General features: G+C 44.7%; 1 protein-coding gene across 3 annotated transcripts in view; it reads right to left on the bottom strand.

Moving 5' to 3' along the window:
• The window catches only part of ROBO3 (roundabout guidance receptor 3), a 378,913-nt gene that overhangs the window by 57,428 nt on the left and 298,963 nt on the right, over positions 1–22,522 (bottom strand). For all 3 annotated transcript variants that reach the window (XM_084808149.1, XM_084808148.1, XM_084808146.1), the window contains exons 7-8: positions 18,757–18,881; positions 10,344–10,515 (exon numbers count right to left, since the gene is read on the bottom strand). In XM_084808149.1, coding sequence (XP_084664275.1) covers positions 10,344–10,515; positions 18,757–18,881 — 297 coding nt within the window. The remainder of the gene's footprint in view (positions 1–10,343; positions 10,516–18,756; positions 18,882–22,522) is intronic.

Here is a 22,522-nt window from a genome sequence, read left to right as displayed (position 1 = left end):
TGTGTATGTGTGTGTGTGGGGGGGGGAGTGCAGGGCGGGTGAGGGGGATAAAATAACACACAGCTAGAGAGGTTTAGCTCTGCAGGCAGTCTTAATTTTTGCGAACATACCGAAAAGCGTAATTCTCGCTTTATTTTTCATCCCTTGTCTACCCGCCTATCATCACAAAGTGGAGCCATTACTAGGCGACGTTTTACACAGAAACGGCTTGTTATGAGAGGGAGAGACACGTTAAAGATTTCTCTTTCAGAGACAAGGTGCCCATGTGGAATTAACACAGTAGAAGAATATAAATCATTTCCCATAGACGTGCCTATTATTTAACACAATCAGAGAAATGAGAATCGGTTCAGTGATAACAGAATGTTAAGAAGTGACCTAGTAATGAGAAATCAATTTGGCTGTTATTAAATACTTTGCCTGCTGCGTTGTTTACACTAGAGGTATTTGCCCAGATTTTTTTTTAATTAACACAAAAGAGGTGTTTAGAAATGTTTCCATTAATTTGCAAGACTTGTGTCTGCCTGTCTATCAAAGGAAATTCATTTTGCTTTGGACTTCAGCATGTAAATGCAATCCTTACACTTTGCTGCTTGATCATGCTCCATAATTTACTGAAAGCTGCTCAAATAGAAGAGTCAACCCTGCCTTCCAGCTTCTTCCATCTTTATTCATATCCAGCCTTCATAAGTTATTAAGTCCTCCCTACTTCATGTGTTATTCTCTGGATAGGGATTTCAAATTGGAAACCTGCAAGCACTGGATCCCCCTCTTCAGATGTCCACACTCAATGCATGGATGTGGCAGGGGGGACCAGGGATGCTCAGAAAGTTGCGGGGGGGCAGGGGTGGTGAGGTGGCCCCACTTCCCCTTAATCAATATCCTTCACACGAATAACATGTATAGGAGGCTCTAGTGTTCTCTGGTTCACGCAGGGCCAAAATGATCAGCAATGCCCTGTTCCCATTTTCACAGCTCATCTGGCAGCTTTTGAAAAATTGGTCTTTGATTGATAACTGCTTATTGGGAACTTGAATTCAGCTTGATTTGGGCCTTGAGCTCTTTGGAAACCTGGCTCGGGGTCTTGGCCTTGTTTTCGTTAAGAGTCTTGGAACTCCATATGCACCTTCCTTGCCAGACAATTTTCATGAAAGAGGGACTAATCATGGCATACAAAGGGCCATATCAACTCTGGTGGACTGCACACAACCTTTCCTGCCACCCCCCCCCCCCGCAATCAGCCCTTTTAGTAGTATAAGTAAATGGTTTTATTAACCCTATTCAGATGAACAATCTGTGTTCAATGGATGCATGGGAGCAGAGTGGAACTGTAGCCAATGGTTCTGCCCCCAACTGCCATGTAGTCTGCCCAACCTCTGCACAGAGCCAATGAGTGTCCAACAGGGGTGTGGAACATGTGGCCTTCCAGATGTGGCCATTTCCATCAATCAGCCCTAGCTAGCAGAGTCAATGGTGACAGTAGATGGGAGTTGCAATCCAACACCAGGGATTGCCCATTCCTGGTGTAGAACTTGTGTATATGTAAGCTCTCTCTGTATGATCAGGGAGAATCCCAGACTCTCTATATTCAAGGTTCTAGACAACGTATATAGAGCTTACATGCAAACCTGTTCAGAAGTTTGGCTGAATGCACAGGGTTGGGAAGTGGGTAGTGGGCATGATCCAGCTCCTTCCCCTCCATGCATTCCCTGAATGTGGATTGTTCATCTGAATCGATTGCCCCTCAGCCATAGGTCAAAACAAACCACATCTGCACTTATGGCAAAACAGATCTGCACAGCATAAAGAAACAGGTTTGTGAACAAAAGAAGTTATGCTCAGTGTGATGGCCGTTTGCTTGCCTGAGAAAGCCACAGGCTGCGTTAACGAACGAAGTGCTGCAGGCCCCTGCCTGCCCCAGTGGAGAAGTGCTTAGCGCTTGTCCGGCCGCTTGATGCCGGTGCCAGTTTTATTGTGGATCAATGCCATTGATCAGATGCGCTGGAGGCAGCTTGCTCTGACACAGTGAGAAATGACACTAAATAATGGCCCTATTGGACAGAGAGGCAGGCAGGCAGCCGGAGGAAAGGGGAACAGGAGATTGGGGGGGGGGGCAATGGGAAGGGCATGAAGGATTCAAAAGGCATCCCTGTCCTCAGACTGCTACTGAAACAACCATTCATCCAAGAGGAAATATCATCCTAGTTCCTTTGGTCAGCAAACTGCAATTCACATATGCTGGCAGTAAAATGGCCCTGGGTACTGTTAGGCAGAGAAAGAGATGATGATGGTGATCCAAACAAGTTGGGCCTGCAACAAAATGTTACAGCATAGAGTGATCCTATTCAGGGTTCCAACTAGCCAGCCATGCCCTTTCCCAGGATACCTCATTCTATTTCCTCCGCCCTCAGTTTCTATTTTTCACTCCAGCAGCCAGTCAGCTATTCACAGCCGCCAAACATGCTGAGTCCTCATTGGGTTCTTTTGGGGTCTGCCCCTCCTTGGGGCTTTCCCCCCTAATGATTGTTTTTGTACTTCTGCCAATCTTGAGGTTCCCTTGAATCTGAGGATACCTCCCTCTTGTGTGTGGATGGTGCCACTCTGGCTACATATGGATCCACACTTGAAGAATAAGTTTGTGATTAGTATATAGGACAGAAATGGGTGAATGAGTGATGTTTGAGATCACAGGATGCTCCAAACATTGGTTTGCCACTCATCTCATGCCTGATTCCCATTTGCATCTGTGATGGTTGTTCACTCTGCGTTGGGTGTTACAACCTTTGAATTCCTTATTTTCTTGGTCTTAGATATCCTTTTTACAGGAAGGTTTTCATGCTGGTCTGAGGTTGAGGAATTGTCTGGGAATTCAATGCTTTTGCTAGGTAAATGGATTATCTTTGAGAAGCGCCAAGTCTACCTAACAGCTAGCAGAGAAGTAAATCTCATATACTCCTGGTGCAGAAAGAGGCTTCTATCTTAGAAGAAGCAACCTTAGAAGAAGGAATGCCTCTTTTAAGCAAGGATGTGTGAGAAATCCATTTCAGTTCACTTTTGATCAGGATTTTATCCAGTTTGCACTTTCCAGACTGAACATGGGCTTTGATGCAATCTGTGGTTGAAGTCCGTATATTTCTGAGGTTGCAGTGTGATTCACGGACCCCAAACCCACCCACATTCGACAGCATGTGTAAATTTGAAAAATGCACATGCAAAAATGTGTATGTTTGAAAAATGTGCACAAACACACTTTAATCAATGGGAGAAGATGCGCTGAAAGATGTGCTCAATTAATATGTACATTTGGGAAAATGTGCATGAAAATACACATGGATTTTCATGTGAAAAAAAATACAAAACTTGTGATCTGATACAGATTTGAGTCAAGATGGAATTTGGAAAACTTTGGCGAGTTTGCTGATTCGCACATCCCTACTCTCAAGATAGTGCTTGCCATCTGCAGCAAAAAGAAGTACTTATATTAACCATATTGAAAAATAAAATAAAATAAAATCTACTGTCCCATTAATTGAGGGCACCTTATTAATCAATAATTCTAACTGACAGATCACCTAAAAACTGGAGCCTTCATTAAGAGGGAAGCAATTAATCAAGTTTTAACATCAGTTGACAGTCTCAGGATCCTGCATCATATTATATAATTCCTTTACTTACAGTGCAATCCTATACAGGTAAGTCCCGTTGAATCCAATGGGTCTTAATTTCAGGTACATGGGTTGCAGCCTTACTGTACTTGATATCTCACACTCATTCTGAAAGGATCCCTCAGGTGGTTTACAAATTGAAATACTGTATATATTATATTACCTTTGGATAGCCTACCATTTACTGAAAGAATAAAATTGTTCTTACTGAGGCCTATCTTCATTCCAGCGGGTGTTGGAAAGTTAATCTCATAAATGCGAAAGTCAAAAGCAAATGCCCCCTTTTGATGTGGCAGCCATTATACACCACCACTAATGTGCTTGATGACACAATTAAGACACATCCTAAACTTTTATTCCCTCCCCTAAAGAAAATGTAGAGAACAGGCTAAGTGCATATTCTTCACTTCTAGGCTGTCTCCCAAACTGCAGAGAAAAGTAAATATGGATAAAGCTGAAGCCCCGCCCAGACTGACATCACTTCCTGTTGTAACCTTCCCACCCCTCACTCTAATATATAAGAGGCTTGCTTGAACTACTGCCCTGCTTAGCAGCGGGGTTCAGAGGGAAAGAGCATCAGAGCTGGAGTACTGTGCCGCCCCTCTGAAAGATGTGTCCCTTCTAATCCCCTGAAACAAAACCCAAGAGGCATCCAAGATTCACCTCCTGCCCAGCCACCCGGAGAACTCAGGGGCTCTGCCCGTTATTTACGGCCCTAATTACTTTCTATCGACTGGGAAGCAGCGAACGGACAAAGGGCGCTTGAGAGTTCACACACAATTGAATTTCCCAGTAACTATCAGCCGCGAAAGCGGATGCAAGGGGGAGGGAGCGGGAGAAAAAAAATCAATCAAGGCAAAGGAGCTGGATTCAGACAGGAATCGTCTGTCGCACCTGCCAAGCTTTCAGCACGGGGGCCTTGCCCCCGTCACTCGCACGGGAGACTGATCATCGGCACTTCCTCCCCTCCTGTCCTGCCGAAACTCCCACGCAGCAGACAAGCCGCCTGACATCACAGGTGATGGCATGTGTGGGCACAAGCTACAAGAGCAGGCACAAGTCTCAGCTGCCTTAGCCCCGTGCGTTTCGGCAGGACCATGGAACAGAAGGTGTTGCGTAGCTCCTCCAGGGTGACATCGCGAGTTCCCAACAGGCTCGTCCGCTTGCTAATGTGTCCACGTGTGACATGCATGCACAAAAAGAGAGTGGTGCGTCCTCTGAGGGGTGGGTGCCACAGCAGTTTTGGGAAGAGTCCACCTTCTCTTGTTGCCGTAGAAACCCAGCTGGTGATGCTGCGGCTAAATGAGGATTTCAGGGTTACAACCTTCTTTGTTCTTATTAATCTCTCCCAGTTGTCTGCCACCAATGGATCAGGTGTCACCGTGAAGCAGCAGCAGCAGCAGAAGCAGCAGAAGCGGAAGCAGAAGATTCTCAGGAGGGGGAGCTCTGGGGAAAAGCTTTGGGGCAGGAGGTGGAAGGAAACTAAGTCGTTCATTTCCAGGTCACTAGTTCAGAAAGGTAATGATTCAACAAGGTTTGTTTGGCAGAAGAACTAGGCTGGCCATGTGTCCTCTTTTATAGATGACAGTCCTCTATTTGAAGACTTTCAAGCCAGAGGACTTTCCTCTATTTTTCAAGGTGTCCTCCATTTCAGGGGACGTCTTGTCCAACTCCGGTATACAGATAAAGAGCCATCAGAAGTAGTGCTGTGCCAAAAATTTCTCCCACATTTTTTTGGCCCATTCTCATTCAATTTGATAGAAAAGAAATTGCTTTTGAAAAGAAATTCAATGGTGAAGAAATTTTGGAGAAATTCTCATGGGTTGGGTTTGGGGTTCTTGTGCTTAACTCACTTATGAGTTGGCTGAGGAGTGTGTATGAGTGTCCTGTTTTTCATTGTACAATCATCTCTCTGGCAGCCTGTAGCCTCCTTGGCTTCCCACACTTCAATTAAAGCCCAGGGAAAGATATCATGAGGTAATTCCTCCCAAGGTGCCTTTTCAGATCAGGAACCACAGGCAGCCTGAGAGGCCGCAGTGATTAGGTACATTCAAAAACACCACAAAAATAAATTATAAAACACCCAGAGAATGTGGCGGAACAATGGAAGCCTCTTTCATGGGGAATGAAAACCTAAAGGAAATTGGAGGACAGAAAACCAAGCCCCTTGTGAAGGAAGGAAGGAAGGAAGGAAGGAAGGAAGGAAGGAAAGAAGGGAGCTCTGCTACAACCTCTGCCAATGGTGAGCCTACTTGTGAGAAACTGTTGAGAATTTCTCCTCCCCCTGGAGAAATTCGGTGAGATTGCCTCCCCAAATTCTATGCCCACAAATAGGGTGGAGAATGTCAAGAGGCCACTTGTGCACAGCTCTAATCAGAAGGAAGAGAATCAGGGGCCTTGAAGTTGACAGCTCGTGTAGTGTAGCAATTAGAACGTTAGACTAGGACTGGGGCCGGGGGATGGGGGGACATGGGTTGAAGTACCCACTCAGCCATGAAGGTCCCTGGGTGTCTTTGGGCAAGTCACTGTCTCTCAGGCTAGCCTACCTCACAGGGTTGTTTTGAGGATAAAATGCAAAGGAGGTAGATCATGCATGCCACCTTAGGCTCCTTGGAGGAAAAGGTGGGATAAAAATTTAACAAACAAACAAGGTGCCCATCAATAGCACCTGGACAGCTGACTGATCGCCTGAGTACATAGGACACCTGGTCATAGTCTCCCACAGTATGGTGAGATGTACAATATGCTTTAAATAGAAATATAGTACATCTCACCATACTGTGGCAGACTGTGACCGGGTGACATTATTTCTACGTTTGCATCTATACATATACAGTACATTAGCACATGCATATTTTATGTCCTGTTTTGCTGATGCACATCCTCTTTTTTTGATAATTCACATGTGGCCACCCTAAAAAGAGCAGATACATCAGATATTGGTCAGACCAACAGGATCTGCAGGCCATGGCAGCTGTCAGCATCTCCTGCAGTAGACAGATCCAGATGTTTCAGAAAGCATAGGGCAGTAGTCTTTGGCTTTTTCAGGCCAAGGGACTATCTTTACCCCTAACCTGCAACACAAGACTCACTTTTTTTCTGTTTTGACTGCATATATCCATATTTCTCCTCTCTAGGACAGGGGTGGGTAACATGCAGCCCTCTGACCCTTTTTGTAGCCCGCACGCTGAATTGGCAGCAAAAAATAGTGGCAGTTTGCCACTGAAATTTGGCAGCGTGGTGGCAAAAAGGGTCAATTTTACTTTAAAATCAGTAAAATTCCTGAAGCCTCTCAGGAGTACAATCTTGCTTGAAAACAAGACACACATTCTGAATGCGCCCTGTTTTAAATTAAAATCTCCCTTTGTTTTTGCTGCTGCCATGCCACCAAATTTTGGTGGGAAAATAGGTGGCAGGGTGGCAGCAATTTGGGGGGGGGGTGCAGTCCCCCAGTGGCTTTGAGTATGCGTGAAATTGGCCCTCTTACCTGTGGAAATTCCCCACCCCTGCTCTAGGACAACTACTGATGGAAAATGGATGACAAACTAAATCAGCCCTCGCCAACAAGGGGTTGTCCAGATGTTTTGGACTTCAACTCACACCAGGCCCAGCTAGTATGGCCAATAGACAGGGATGCTTAGAGTTGTAGTCCAAAAATTTGAAGGTTAGGTCACAAAGTTTGGGAAGGCTGGACTAAATGGGCCTTTGATCTGATCCAACAGGCCCCTTCTGATGTTATTCAGAATGTTCATGATCCTTTCATTTGCAGGTTTGGTCACCGACCTTAAAAGCAAATCAGGAAGCATTTGGGTGTGAAATTGGTCTTTTTAGGGTCTTTTAGGGTTTTTTATTTGAAGGCAACATATGAGTGGGGGACAACATGCTAGAAATTTATAAAATTATGAATGATGTGGGGTAAGTGAGAGAAAGAGGTTTGTTCTCCCCTCCCCGCTCATGGGTCATCCAATGAAATTGAATGGAGGTAGTTTTCAGACACACCAAAGTAAGCACATGCAGTTTATAGAATTCACTGCTATAAAATGTAGCAATGGCTACTAGCTTAGCTGGCTTTAAATGGAAAGTAGAAAATGACATGGAGGTTTATCAACAACTACTATCCATGTTGGTGATTGAGAACATCTCTATACAGAAGCACTATAATTCCCACTAAGAGCAAACTCAGGTGGTTGAGTAGTGGTAGGAATGGAGCCAATACAGAGCCAATGAGAAACAAGAGGAGGTATCAGCATGCTTGGGTGAACTGCAAGCAATAGAGGATGGTGGCTCTGATTTCAGTGGTGCTCTGATTCCATCCTGGGTTTTAGTCAAAACCAGCCAGAACTCTAAAGGGGCTATCCTCAGCACCTTGGATAACTCCTTTAGAGTTCTGGCTGGTTCTGACCAAAACCCAGAAAACACACTGACTGCAAGATATGCAGAAGTATAAAATATTTTTTAAAAAAAAATAATTAGGGAGCAAAAAACAAACAAACAGCCCGATGAGGACTGAATATGCTCAGTGGCCTCCAGGAACCATCAAATGTTGCATGTTTGTACCACCACTGCGGGTGGGCAGGGAGAAGAGTGAAGTGCCCTGCTTGCACCCCTTACAACGTACAGCACAGGTGTTGAATCTCTTTCAGCCCGAGGGCTGAATTTCATTTCAGAGAACCACAGGGGGCGGGGGCAATCCAGGTGGCCGGGACCAAAGGTGAAATGGGGTGGTGCCAAAATACTAAAAACACCAGCACATTTTAGCTTAAAGCTCTTGCTGTGAGTAACTAATCCTTTGAATTGGCATTTCAACTTTTCAGAATGGGGAAACCACAAAACAAAAGCCAGGAAACCTCCAAAGAATCAGTGATCGGGGGAGGAAGGGGGCATGATTGGGACTCTAGGAGGGCCAGATTTGGCCCCCAGGGTTGAGGTTTTGCACCCTTGGAGAAGGGCATGGCTGGCTGGCTGAAACCCTGAACAGCAGCATGCCTGCTATGGAGTGAGGATGCACTGCACTCTGACATTTTTTGTAGGTCCCATGTGCCCTACTGAATACCATACCAGCTGCTGAGATGTAACAGAGGGAATGGGACATGGACTTCATGCCCTGTTTCTGGGTTACCCAAATGCCTCTGGCTGGCCACTGTGTGAAACAGAGTACTGAACAAGATGGACCTTCAGTCTGGTCCAGCAGGACTCCTGTTATGTTCTCACAGCACCTTGCTGGACTCTTCTGGTGTATCAGGTGGGATTTGTACAGGACAAGGCTTCATGATGCAGCTAGCCTGAATAATGCAGAATGTACCAGGGACAGCATCAGTATGATTCACATGGTTCTTGCAGCCACTAAGATGTTATTTACTAGTATAGGCAAGGAACTAATGCTTCCTGCCACCTTCTTCTGCAACTTGTAACCTGACAACTTTCCAGTAAAGGATCATTTGTTTTGACAAAGCACAGCTTGCTTGGAAAAATAGGTGGCAGGGATGGGTTTCGGGGAGCAGCTCTGAACAAGTCCACTTGTCTGGTGGGAGGAGAGAAATACCCGCTGACACAGCTGTTCTCTCCCTCCCTCTCTCTTTCTTATTTTTCTTTCCAGTAGCGGTTTTATTTCTAGCAATAAAAGTGAAAGGTTATCCAATCCAAAGTAGCCCCCCACCCTCCCCTTCTTTTCCTGGCATCTGAATATTGTCAAGGAAACTCAACACAATAAGAAATTAGCTGCCAGAAGCTAAAGTAGAGAAGTGGGAGAAAGAAAGATCCTTCTATGGATTTGGGTGAACATTAACAAACCCCACCAGCTAATAGCACCATCAAAGCAAACACCATAGAGTAAGCGCCTACAAAACCAAAGAAATGGCTGCTACATTCTCCACTTTACAGAAAATCCCATTGTCCTCCATAACTCTGCAAGGAATCAAACTGCTTCTCCAGGGCAGAGGCATGTTCTTAAGTGGTACTGACAATGAACTGTAGCCCTGGTATCATTCTTTTGTTTTTCTAGTGCAAATTATATTTTTTTTATTATTTTACATGAAAATACAGTGACTAAAATAAGAATTACAAGTTAATATTTTCGTACATAAACAGGCCTCTAGACATTGATTTAAAAACTTATGAATTCTACTCCTGCCTTGCCCTTTGCTCTTTGAATATGAGTTCAAGGAATGTATTGTTTTTAATTAATTTTCTGCCATGATTTGGTCAGTGGTTCTATAACATCTCAGCAAGACAAGAAACTTGTGAACCCTGGTATCATTCTTAAGATGCAGGACATCATTTCAGGCCTCCTTGAGTTAAGAAAAGCAGGATTCCCACTGCGGAAGGGAACCAGATGACACAGCAGAATCTACTGTGCCTGTGGCCACTTCCACAAACATTTCTTGACTGTTGGTTTTGTTCAGCAGATGTTACTTTGTGCCTGATGATGGGATTCAGTACTTACCTGTACATGGAATGGACAGCTGCACTTTGTGCATGCAGCTTCCCAATCCCTGCCCATGCAAATAAAAGGATATTTATTTTGTCACATGTAGCAACCGAGGCCTCCTGTAAAGTCCAACTCCTCATATAGCACTTGTGTGAAGGTCTGGAGAAGAATCTTCATGGTTTCTAGGGGGTGGGACAGGGGTGCAGGACTCCTAATTAGCTCCTAATCTGGGTTACCCTTAGATAACTTACCATCTTCCACCTCCAGGAGGGCTTTGGCCAGGATGCTTCCTGCCACACTAATGGCCTGGCACATGTAGTAGCCTGAATCTGAGGTCTGCACATCCACGATCGTCATCTCGCCACTCGGGGATACAGAAAAGCGGCCCATTGCCTGAGGGGGCTGACTGGGAAAAAGCAAGATCTGAACCAAAGGAAACAAAAAATGGAAGATGACTTGGGTTTTTATTCACTGAATATGTACAAGGACACTGTGGTACATGCGTGAGCACATAACGTAGTCTGTATTTCCAATGTGGCCCTTCATGCCAACTAACTTCGCACTATTTATTTATCTGAAGTATTTTTATACAGTTACTCAGCCAAAAAGGCTCTGAGAGCAGCTTATATATATAATCAAGTTAACTAGACAGTCATCCAGTAGGGATGTACAAGAATTTCATTTCAGTCCATCAGAAACTGTCCTGTTTGAAACCCCAAATGTGAATAGAAGCACAGTTTTTCAGAAAAAGCTCACACATTCCCAAACCTGCGATCATGTTTTTTAAAAAAACAAACTTTTTTTTAAATGTACTTTAAAATGCACATTAAAAAATACACCACTTCATAATTTAGTAATTGGCACTTTCCAAAAGACATATACATGGAAATGCACACTTTTCCTATTAGAAATGCACACGTTTCCCATTTGAACAAAAAGAAAAACAGGTTATAAATGACAATGGGAGTTAGGCAAAGCTCCAAAGTGGAGTTCAGAGAATCTCGTGAGGTCGAGCACCCCTGTTCTCCCATCCCTACTTCCCACCAGTTGTGTTCCAGAACAGCCATTTCCCTGAATGCATCCTTTTGAGGGACACAGCAGCAGTTCTTTCCCATGATTCAGTAATGTCCATATGACACTGTCATGCAATCAAAAATAAATAAAGGATGAACCTCAAGAGGGTGCTGAAGAAATTATATTCTCTGTTTGTAGCCCAATTTCTAGATATGCCTCTATGGGAAACCTTGTCCTTCTTTGGGAGTTACACCCACCACAGAGAAACCAATGAAAATGACATTCCTGTGGCAATTTTCCCTTTCATAGGCTTGGTTCAGACATAATGGGAATCCATGCTTTTCTGCTATGTGAATGAGCTGCGGTAAACCTCAGGCTTGCATGTTTCTCCCCTCTCCTCTTTTGGATACCAGAGGAGATGATCAGAAGCATTTTCTTTCAATTTTATAGCCATAGTTTCCTGTGACATCCAAATGCAGGGAACTGTGGTTTGTTTAAACTGTGGTTTCAGTACAAGCCAGGATCTGAAAACTATGAACATAAGAACGTTAAGAAGAGCCATGCTGGATCAGACCAAGGGACCATTAGTCCAGAAATCTGTTCACACAATGGTTAGATTCTGGCTTGTACTCACTATAGTTCAAAAAATAAAACAACAACAACAACAACAACAACAGTTCCCCGAGTTCAGGATGTCATGAAGACATTTGGTTTGTTTAGAATTGGAAGCAAAAGCTTCTGACCTCTTCCTTGCAGGTGTGAAAGAAGGGAGTTTGTGAGCCCAAGACTCACAATGGGTCATTCATGTAGAGGGATACCAAGATTTCCTGGTATATCTGAACTGGGCCATCATGTGACATAGCATTATGAGTTCGTGAGTTCCTTCACCCCATGTCATTAGCTATCACTGGTGTGGGTGAGGAACTCACAGCCTGATGTTATCAGCTTACATGATGAGGAGACCTAAATATTATGAGGTGCAAGGGGAGACGTTGCCACTTTGGGTGGCATCCCTATGGTGGCCATAACTTCTGTTCCCACTTTAACTAGGGCTTGATCCTGTAACTCAGGGACCCCAAATACTTCCACACACTTTCCCAGGCAGACAATAAGAGTGCAAACCTCTTGTGGACAAAGCACACTCCATGAGGCATTTAAGCAGAAGCTGTGCAGCTACCTGTCAGGGGTGCTGGTCTTGCAAGAATCCTGCAAGGATCACTGGGTTGGCCTAGATGACCTCTAAGGTATCTTATACTCTAAATTCCTATGATTCTATGAACATGAGACCTGACTTACAGGATGACTTTTAAGACATGCTCTGTAACAAGAAATTTCAGTCTTCAATATTCCTCTCCCATTATGCATCTTCTTTTCCTTGTTCTTTCTCCCTCGCCCACTTTCTTTCTATCTATCACCTATTCTCTTAGGATGTGAGTAACTGACACATTAATAGCTCCATGCTATTTAAAGACAACTTAAAAAACTGAAATTATTCATTCCAAGGGACTCTCTCTCTAGAGGCTTACCTGCATCCCATCTACCTGGTTGGCAGAACATGGCTTTGCAGCCTAAAAACAGTTGCTGAGGTAAAATCCTAGCTTCCGCTCAGAGATGCAAGATGAATATTCTTACCTATGGTAAAGAGGCTTTTTCATATCTCTTCCTTCTATCTCTTTTTACCTAAAACCAGAGTGGTCACGACTCATAGCCAGTAGAAAGCTCATCAGCCTAACGCTGTTTTTTTTTAACCTAACCTGAGGTAAAATTGCAACTGAGGGTTTCCTCAGGGCTTTACAGCTGTGTCTTCTACATTTTTAAAATGTAGTTCTTGCTCTGTTTCATAAACTCAGGGGTGGCTCGCAGCATTATGGCTGCAATCCTACACACATTTACCTTGTAGAAAGTCCAGCAGAACTTAATAGGGCTAACTTCTGAGTAGACATGCATAGGACCAGACTGTTACTCCCTGCTCTCTAAATGCAAACAAAATAGAGGGATATTTGAGTCCTATGGGAAAAAAAAGTAGGTAGAAGATTTGGATGTATCGGTAGATCTCTGGGAGATTTACAGTAAATCAGCAAAAATTTCTGACTCCCAATATTTTAAATATAGCAATTAAAATGGCACATGATTAAAAAAAAAAAAAAAACACCTTTGCCAATAGCCGGCCTTCCACTAATATTAACTTTTGGACTGCATGTTGTGCTTTTAGCTTTTGTAATCCACCCAGAGAGTGTTTGTGAGTTGGGAGATTAAAAACAGAAAGAAGGAATTTCATCTATCTCGGTCTCAGTGTTTCTCACCTGTAAAATAGGAGTTTAAACTGGTTGCCTTTGACTAGGTCTTTGGACAGAGTTGTGTGTTCAAATCCCCGATCTGCAGTGACTTGATGTTACATTAGTGTGGTTGCATTTAATATGCCTAGTTTCTTTCTTTTAAATAATAGTTGCAGGACAAAGTGTAGAAAGAGTGGGTTAGCCCTTCACCCCTGCTGCTGCCTGATCAAAAATGCCCCCCTCAGCAATTTGGTATTCACTTGGGGAGGGAAGCTGCCTTTGCAGCTATTATTGGGGGGGGGGACTATAGAGAATCAGTGTGGTGTAGTGGTTAGAGTGTTGGGCTAGGACTGGGGAGACCTGGGTTCTAGTCCCCACTCTGCCATTAAATTCACTATGTGAGTTTGGGCCAGTCCCTGGCTCTCAGCCTAAGCTACCTCACAGGGTTGTTGTGAGGATAAAACGGAGAGGAGGAACATTATGTATGCTGGCTTGGACTCCTTGGAGGAAAGGCGGGATATAAGTGTAACAAACAAACAACTTTCAATGCAACCACACATTTAATGTATCATCTAGTTTGATCTTCAGATGTGGATTGATTTATACCTGTATATATAGACCATGTCAATGTATTGCTCATGGGTCTCTTTGGGTAACTGCTTTGCCCACTGAGCTACCATTTTGCCTCTGACAATGTCACCAACACCCATCTACTATTTTGCAGCTGGTAGACCTGGGGGTCCTAGTCAAAAGTAGATCATACAAGCCTGTCGTTTGGCCACCTTTCTCCTTGAGAAACTAGTCCTCTTGCCAGTGCCACCCAATCTCTTTCCTTCCTGTAGGGAATGTTAGTGGGGAGTCACCTAGAACAGGGCTGGGGAACCTCTTTTCTTTTGAGGGCTGCATTCCCTTGTGGGTCATCTGTTGAGGCCCCTTCATGGATCACTGCCTTGTTGTGGCGAAGGGGCTTGCGTAGCTCAGTGAAGCCATAAGCTATGCCGTGCAGGGCCACCCAAGACGGACAGGTCATGGCAGAGAGTTCTGACAAAATGTGGTCCACTGGAGAAGGAAATGGCAACCCACTCCAGTATTCTTGCCAAGAAAACCCCATGGAACATATCACAAGGCTAAAAGAGATGACGCCGGAAGATGAGCCCCTCAGGTCGGAAGGTGTCCAATATACTACTGGGGAAGAGCAGAGGGTATTTCCAAGTAGCGCCAGAAAGAGTGAAGCGGCTGGGCCAAAGCCGGAAGGACACTCAGCTGTGGTGAAAAGAAAATCCGATGCTGTAAAGAACAATATTGTTTAGGAACCTGGAATGTAAGATCAATGAATCAAGGTAAGCTGGAGGTGGTCAAACATGAGATGGCAAGATTGAACATCGACATCTTGGGAATCAGCGAACTAAAATGGACAAGCATGGGCGAATTTAATTCAGGTGACCATCATGTCTACTACTGTGGGCAAGAATCCCTTAGAAGAAATGGAGTAGCACTCATAGTCAACAAAAGGGTGGGAAAAGCAGTACTGGGGTACAATCTTAAAAATGATAGAATGATCTCAGTACGAATCCAAGGCAAACCATTCAACCTCAAAGTAATTCAAGTCTATGCCCCAACCACTGATGCCAAAGAAGCGGAGGTTGATCAGTTCTATGAAGACCTACAATGCCTTCTAGAACTAACACCAAAAAAAGATGTCCTCTTCATCATAGGGGATTGGAATGCCAAAGTAGGAAGTCAAGAAATCACCAGGATAACAGGCAGGCATGGTCTTGGTGTACAAAATGAAGCAGGACAAAAGCTAATAGAGTTTTGCCAAGAGAACACGCTGATCATAGCAAACACTCTTTTCCAACAGCACAAGAGGCAACTCTACACATGGACATCACCAGATGGTCAATATCGAAATCAGATTGATTATGTCCTTTGCAGCCAAAGATGGAGAAGCTCTATACAGTCAGTCAAAACAAGACCTGGAGCTGACTGTGGCTCAGATCATGAGCTTCTTGTTGCAAAATTTCGGCTTAAATTGAAGAACGTAGGGAAAACCACTAAACCATTCAGGTATGACCTAAATCATATCCCTGATGAATATACAGTGGAGGTGAGGAATAGATTTCAGGGATTAGACCTGATAGACAGAGTGCCTGAGGAACTATGGACGGAGGTCCGTAACATTGTTCAGGAGGCAGCAACGAAATCCATCCCAAAGAAAAAGAAATGCAAGAAAGCCAAGTGGCTTTCTGATGCAGCTTTACAAGTAGCTGAGGAAAGAAGGGAAGTGAAAAGCAAGGGAGAAAGGGGAAGATATATCCAACTGAATGCAGAGTTCCAGAGAATAGCAAGGTGAGACAAGAAGGCCTTCTTAAATGAACAATGCAAAGAAATCGAGGAAAACAACAGAATGGGAAAGACTAGAGATCTCTTCAAGAAAATTGGAGATATCAAGGGAACGTTTTGTGCAAAGACGGGCATGATAAAGGAAAAGAAGGCAGGGACCTAACAGAAGCAGATGAGATTAAGAAGAGGTGGCAAGAATACACAGAAGAACTCTACAGGAAAGATCTTAATGTCCCTGATAGCCATGATAGTGCGGTCACTGAACTTGAGCCGGACATCCTCGAGAGTGAAGTCAAGTGGGCCTTAGGAAGCATTAGTAACAACAAAGCTAGTGGAGAAGACAGTATTCCAGCTGAGCTATTTAAAATCCTAAAAGGTGATGCTGTTAAAGTGCTGCACTCAATATGCCAACAAATTTGGAACACTCAACAATGGCCGCAAGACTGGAAAAGATCAGTTTACATTCCAATTCCAAAGAAGGGCAACGCCAAAGAGTGTTCAAACTACCACACAATTGCGCTCATTTCACATGCCAGCAAGGTGATGCTTAAAATTCTACAAGCTAGGCTTCAGCAGTATGCGAACCGAGAACTACCGGAAGTACAAGCGGGGTTTCGAAGAGGCAGAGGAACTAGAGATCAAATCGCCAACATTCGCTGCATCATGGAGAAAGCAAGAGAATTCCAGAAAAACATCTATTTCTGCTTCATTGACTATGCTAAAGCCTTTGATTGTGTGGATCACAACAAACTGTGGCAAATTCTTAAAGTGATGGGAGTACCAGACCACCTTACCTGTCTCCTGAGAAACCTGTACGAGGGTCAAGAAGCAACAGTAAGAACCAGACATGGAACAACCGATGGGTTCAAAATTAGGAAAGGAGTACGACAAGGCTGCATATTGTCGCCCTGCTTATTTAACTTATATGCAGAGTACATAATGAGAAATGCCAGGTTGGATGAATCACAGGTCGGAATTAAGATTGCTGGGAGAATTATCAACAACCTCCGATATGCAGACGATACCACCCTAATGGCAGAAAGCGAAGAGGATCTAAAGAGCCTCTTGTTGAAGGTGAAAGAGGAGAGTGCAAAAGCTGGTTTGAAACTCAACATTAAAAAAATGAAGATCATGGCATCTGGCCCCATCACTTCCTGGCATATAGAAGGGGAAGAAATGGAAGCAGTGACAGATTTTACTTTCTTGGGCTCCAAGATCACCACAGACGGTGACTGTAGCCATGAAATTAAAAGACGCTTGCTCCTTGGGAGGAAAGCTATGGCAAACCTAGACAGCATAGTAAGAAGCAGAGACATCACCTTGCCGACAAAGGTCCGTCTAATCAAAGCTATGGTTTTCCCAGTAGTAATGTATGGCTGTGAGAGCTGGACTATAAGGAAGGCTGAGCGCCGAAGAATTGATGCTTTCGAACTGTGGTGCTGGAGAAGACTCTTACGAGTCCCCTGGACTGCAAGGAGGTCAAATCAGTCCTTCCTAAAGGAAATCAACCCTGAGTGCTCATTGGAAGGGCAGATACTGAAGCTGAAGCTCAAATATTTTGGCCACCTAATGCAAAGAGAAAACTCTCTGGAAAAGACCCTGATGCTGGGAAAGACTGAAGGCAAAAGGAGAAGGGGACGGCAGAGGATGAGATGGCTGGATAGCATCACCGATGCAATGAATATGAACTTGAGCACACTCCGGGAGGGAGCGCAGGACAGGAAGGCCTGGCGTGTTATGGTCCATGGGGTCACGAAGAGTCGGACATGACTGAACGACTGAACAACAACAACATCTGTTGAGGAGCACATGCTGGCAGAAGATGTGGCAGAAGCCAACAGAAGGTGAGGTTTGCAACATTGCAGGATTCTATTACACTCTCTCTATGTGCCATCCAATCCTCCCTCCCTCTCTTTCGATGCAGAATGCCTGACATTACAGCTCTCTGAAATTGAAAGAGCTGCATGTGGTCCTCAGGCCACAGGTCCCCCACCTCTGACCTAGATGTGTCCTCTTTTACAGAGGACAGTCCTCTGTTCAAAGAGCTGCCAGAGGAGCCTCCTCTATTTGAAGGTGTCTTCTATTTTAATGGCTGTCCAGTTCAAGTCTGGTTTAAAGATAAAGAACCATAATAACTTGCTCATAAGCTGTTAGCACCTGAGCAGCAGACTGAACAGGTAGGCACACAGGTCACCTGGTCACATTCTTCCATACTATGGTGAGATGTAATTATTTTTATTTAAATTATAATAATTGTTCCTAAATGTGGATCTATACATATCAATCAGCATATGCAAGTTTTATGCTGATCACTGTCCTCTTTTTTGGTGATGTGTTTCCTCTTCTGGGGGAATTCATAAATTGCCATCCTACTCATTATTAAGTGGCCCCTTCAACAAGGAGATTCCTCCATCTAGGGATGTCCGTCAATAGAAATCTGGTTCTTTTTTGGCTCGACAAGAGTTCTGCAGCATCATGTACCACTCACTTCATGTCTGCAAGCCAAAGCTGCAAACTGTTCCCCAAATGCTAGAAACTTTTTAGTGCATGGGAGAGGGGTTGTGATTAGCACAAATTTTGGCTGAATTTGCACAAATTTCTGCCCAAGTTACGCAAATTACACAAATTTGACTGTATTTTGTGCAGTTTCATCTGTATTTTGTGCAGTTTCATCTGTATTTTGTGCAGATTCAGCCGTAATTTGTGCAAATTGCAGAAGCTTCCCCCACCCCCCAAATGCAAAAGATTCCTGGAAAATCTGTGAACTGGCCTGACTTGTTGCAGAGCGAGTGCGCTGCAGTGGGAACTGAAATTAAGGGGGGGGGCTAGGAAAACTCATTGAGCTCCATGGCCCAAAGAGATTTCTCTGACGTCCCGACCTCTATCCAAGCCCAAAGCTATACCCACTGCATCACTCATCTGTATGTAATTTTACCACAAAGACAATTCTCCCTTAAAATCAAGGCTGGCCAACAGAAGATTCAGCATGGATGAACACACCAAGGAAACAAAAGGATCCTGCAGAACCTACCTGGCTACCTTCCTTCTGCCAGAACACGGCTGGTGGTGGGTTTCCTTTGGTCTCGCACTGGAATGTCACGGTGCGGCCTTGGGTTACGATCTGATCCCGAGGACGGGTCACTAACTGAGGTGGAACTGAGAAAAAAGGAGAGGTGGGAGAAAGACAAAGAAGGACAGTTTTGATACTTTGGAACAAGCCTCTTCAGGACGTCCAAAAGCTAATGGGGCAAAGAAAATCTGTGAGAGAAAAGGGGTGGTGATGGTGTGAGGAGGTGGCCAAACATGTTGCCATAGAAGCTCAGCATTTGGAATGTATTCATTGCCTTTCCACATGTACCATTCCTGCAGTAGCTAGCATCCCTGGAGAGGCAGAAGTCCCACAGTTCCATATTCAAGGGCAGGGTCAGCTCCAGGTCTGAGGGGGCCCCTGGCCAACCGCTCTCAGTTGGGCCTCCCCCTCCATCATCGGTCCCTGGCAGGTTTACCTGATGGTGCCAGTGGTACATAGCAGCAATGTGTCATGTGGCTGGGAGCTTCCCACAATTTAAATTACCCACAATGACCCCAACACAGAGTCACTCCAGGCCATTTAGGAAATAAAAACCTGCACCCACCCTTGGACAGGGGTCTCTTTCGGCCCTAGGTTTCCCATATCCCAACCCAGTGGCTCTATCCTTTATATTACACTACCCTGGCTCTAGAGCAGCCTTTCCCAAGCTAGAGCCCTCTAGATGTGTTGGACTACAACTCCCATCATCCACCAGCCAGCAGGGACATTGGCTGCTCTAGACTATTTGCATGTGTTTGTGTGTGTATGCTTGAAAAGAAAGAGAGCTTCTGCTGTTAGGTCACTGTTCACAGAAATTAGGAAGTATTTGTATCTGTGAATATTCATGTTCACAGAAATGAATAAATATCCATATTTCCACTCTCTTATAAGCTAAGAATAATCCACTCTGACAAATAGAGGGAGAAAACATGGAGGCAGTGACAGACTTTGTCTTTCTAGGCGCAAAGATTACTGCAGATGCTGACTGAAGCCAGGAAATCAGAAGGCGTTTACTTCTTGGGAGGACAGCAATGACAAATCTTGATAAAAAAGTTAAGAGCAGAGACATCACACTGACAACCAAAGTCTGCATAGTTCAAGCAATGGTATTCCCCATAGTAACCTATGGCTGCGAGAGCTGGACCATAAGGAAGGCTGAGCAAAGGAAGATAGATGCTTTTGAACTGTGGTGCTGGAGGAAAATTCTAGGGATGTACGAAAGTCACTTACCTTTTAACAAAATTTGATTCGAGGTGGGGGGGAGGCGCTCCGTCCCTCCCCCAAAAATTCTAGCCGGGGGGGGAGGCGCTCTGTCCCTCCCCCCCCCCCGAATCCTGGCCGGCTGGGTCCGCAAATGCGTCCCTGCAGTCAGCCGTTTGCGTCCCTGCAGTCAGCCGTGATAGGCTACGTAAATGTTTATGTAGCCTATCACGGCTGATTTAAAAGAAAAAACAACAACGCGCGTATGCAAATGGCGGCGCCCATGGGCGCCGCCATTTGCGTTCCTTATTTTGACACGTCTTAGTCTACGTAAACATTTATGAAGACTAAGATGGTGAAAATAAGGGGAGCACAAATAGCGTAGACGTGTTTTTTCTTTTAAATCAGCCGTGATGGGCTACGTAAACATTTACGTAGCCTACCACGGTATTTTTTAAAAATTTAGCTGTGATAGGCTACGTAAATCTTTACGTAGCCTATCACGTTTTTGTTTGTTTGTTTGTTTTTTACTGGAAATGGCGGCGGCAGCCGGTCGGAAGACCAGCTGCTGCTGCCGCTGAACCGCCGCCGAACGGCCGCCGCCACCAGGAAGATTCGCCCAAGGTAAGTCCCGTCCCAGGGGGGGCGGGGGGAGCAGACCGTTTCACCACCAATTTCGGGGTGCCGAATGCGCTGGCATTCAGCCTCCCCGAGATTCGTGGTGAAATTCTCTGACATCCCTAGAAAATTCTGAGAGTGCCTTGGACTGCAAGAAGATCAAACCAGGAAATAAAGCCAGACTGCTCACTTGAGGGAATGATATGAAAAGCAAAACTGAAGTACTTTGGCCACATCATGAGAAGACAGGATACCCTGGAGAAGATGCTGATGCTAGGGAAAGTGGGAGGCAAAAGGAAGAGGGGCCGACCAAGGGCAAGGTGGATGGATGATATTCTGGAGGTGACGGACTTGACCTTGGGGGAGCTGGGGGTGGTGACGGCAGACAGGAAACTCTGGCGTGGGCTGGTCCATGAAGTCATGAAGAGTCGGAAGCGACTGACTGAATAAACAACAACAACAATCCACTACCTTTTCATTTGACCTGATGGGAAGCTCTGTGGAACATGAAAGCTTGCACATGCTTTCTCCAGGCAAATGTTTGGCCAATAAAATACCATGCCTTCATTACTTGCTCTCTCTTAAATGGTTTGGACTATCAACAGTTGCAGCAGCGAGACATTCTTATGAGATGTAACATCTTTTAATTCAGATTGATTACAAGGTCCAGTAGTCCTCTTGAAACGATCCTGTGAAATGACTGCTGCATGGGATGTAAGCAGCAAGTTCTGATCCTTGTCTGTTTGGCTTTGCCTCATTTATTGTGGGGGAGGGCATAGATCAGTGGTAGAGGACTTGTTTTGAATGTAGAAGGTCCCAGGTTCGATCCCTGGCATCTCCAGGTAGGGCTGGGAAGGAATTCTGCCTGAAACCATGGGGAGCCATTGCTGCCAGTCAGTGTTGGCAATACTGAGCTAAATGGACCAATGTTCTGATTCAGTATAATGCAGCCTGTTAGGTTCCTAAATATAATGGAAACACCTTTTTTCGCAGCATGGGCTCTCAGTGGTACAATCCAGAAGATTCTAAAACAATAACATTGAGAGCCCCTTGCAAGGGAAGAGACAAAAGAAAGCAATGGTCAGAAGCACCGGGCCATGCAAAAGAAACAAAAGGAGTAACATTAATGAGAAAATTGGACATTTGGATGTGCTTCCAGATAGGCTTGGGCTTTAAATGTGTTTTGTTGTTTTTGCTGCTGCTTCTTTTAAATCCAACCTATAAACGCATGTAAAGAATATAATCTTGCAATGGAAAAAGGTGTTAAATGAGTCAGAGGGAGGCAAGGAAGGGAGAAGTCCCCTAAATCAGCCACGGGGCCATAAATAATGCCTCAGATTTAAATCCACCTACCCACCCACCCCAACACTCTTGGCTACTTTAGAAGAATCCTTTTCTTTGCTCCCCCTCAATGCAAGACAAATGACATCAGGTTTTACAAATGCTAATCACCTGCCTTATCTCCTCTTTACCCTCCCCGAAAGAAGCAGAGAGACAATAAGCATCCCTCTGGCAGAGCTATAAAGTATTTATGGGGCACCAGGCTGCTATAAAAAAGAGAGCTTCAGGTGTGCCATTGTCATGCTGATCACTGCAAGCCTCAGTTTAATGAAGTTATAGATTGCTAGGTTACCCGAATGCTTCTCTGTGTTCCTGAATATTTTTTAACCAGCTCCCCCCACCTCAAGTCGCCCTCGCCTGTAGAATTTCCATGGAAAGAAAAGAAAAGCCTGCTGATGTCTAATAGTTATTGATTGGCACAAGAAATGTTTCACAGAAGGGGATGGGGGAATTGGTGCAGATGGAACTGAGCTGGAAGTGGTGCTGAGTCCCACTGCCCAGGGTTGGTTCCTAGCCCAGCTCTTAGATTGGCTCAGGTAAGACAGATCTTTGTACTCAGTTGGAGATA

This window comes from Heloderma suspectum, chromosome 6, assembly GCF_057233095.1.
Source record: "Heloderma suspectum isolate Gila_16-S chromosome 6, 16-S_ref, whole genome shotgun sequence".
Lineage (NCBI taxonomy): Eukaryota > Metazoa > Chordata > Lepidosauria > Squamata > Helodermatidae > Heloderma > Heloderma suspectum.
The sequence above is the reverse complement of the archived record's forward strand: the minus strand, read 5'-3'. Positions and strand labels throughout refer to the sequence as shown.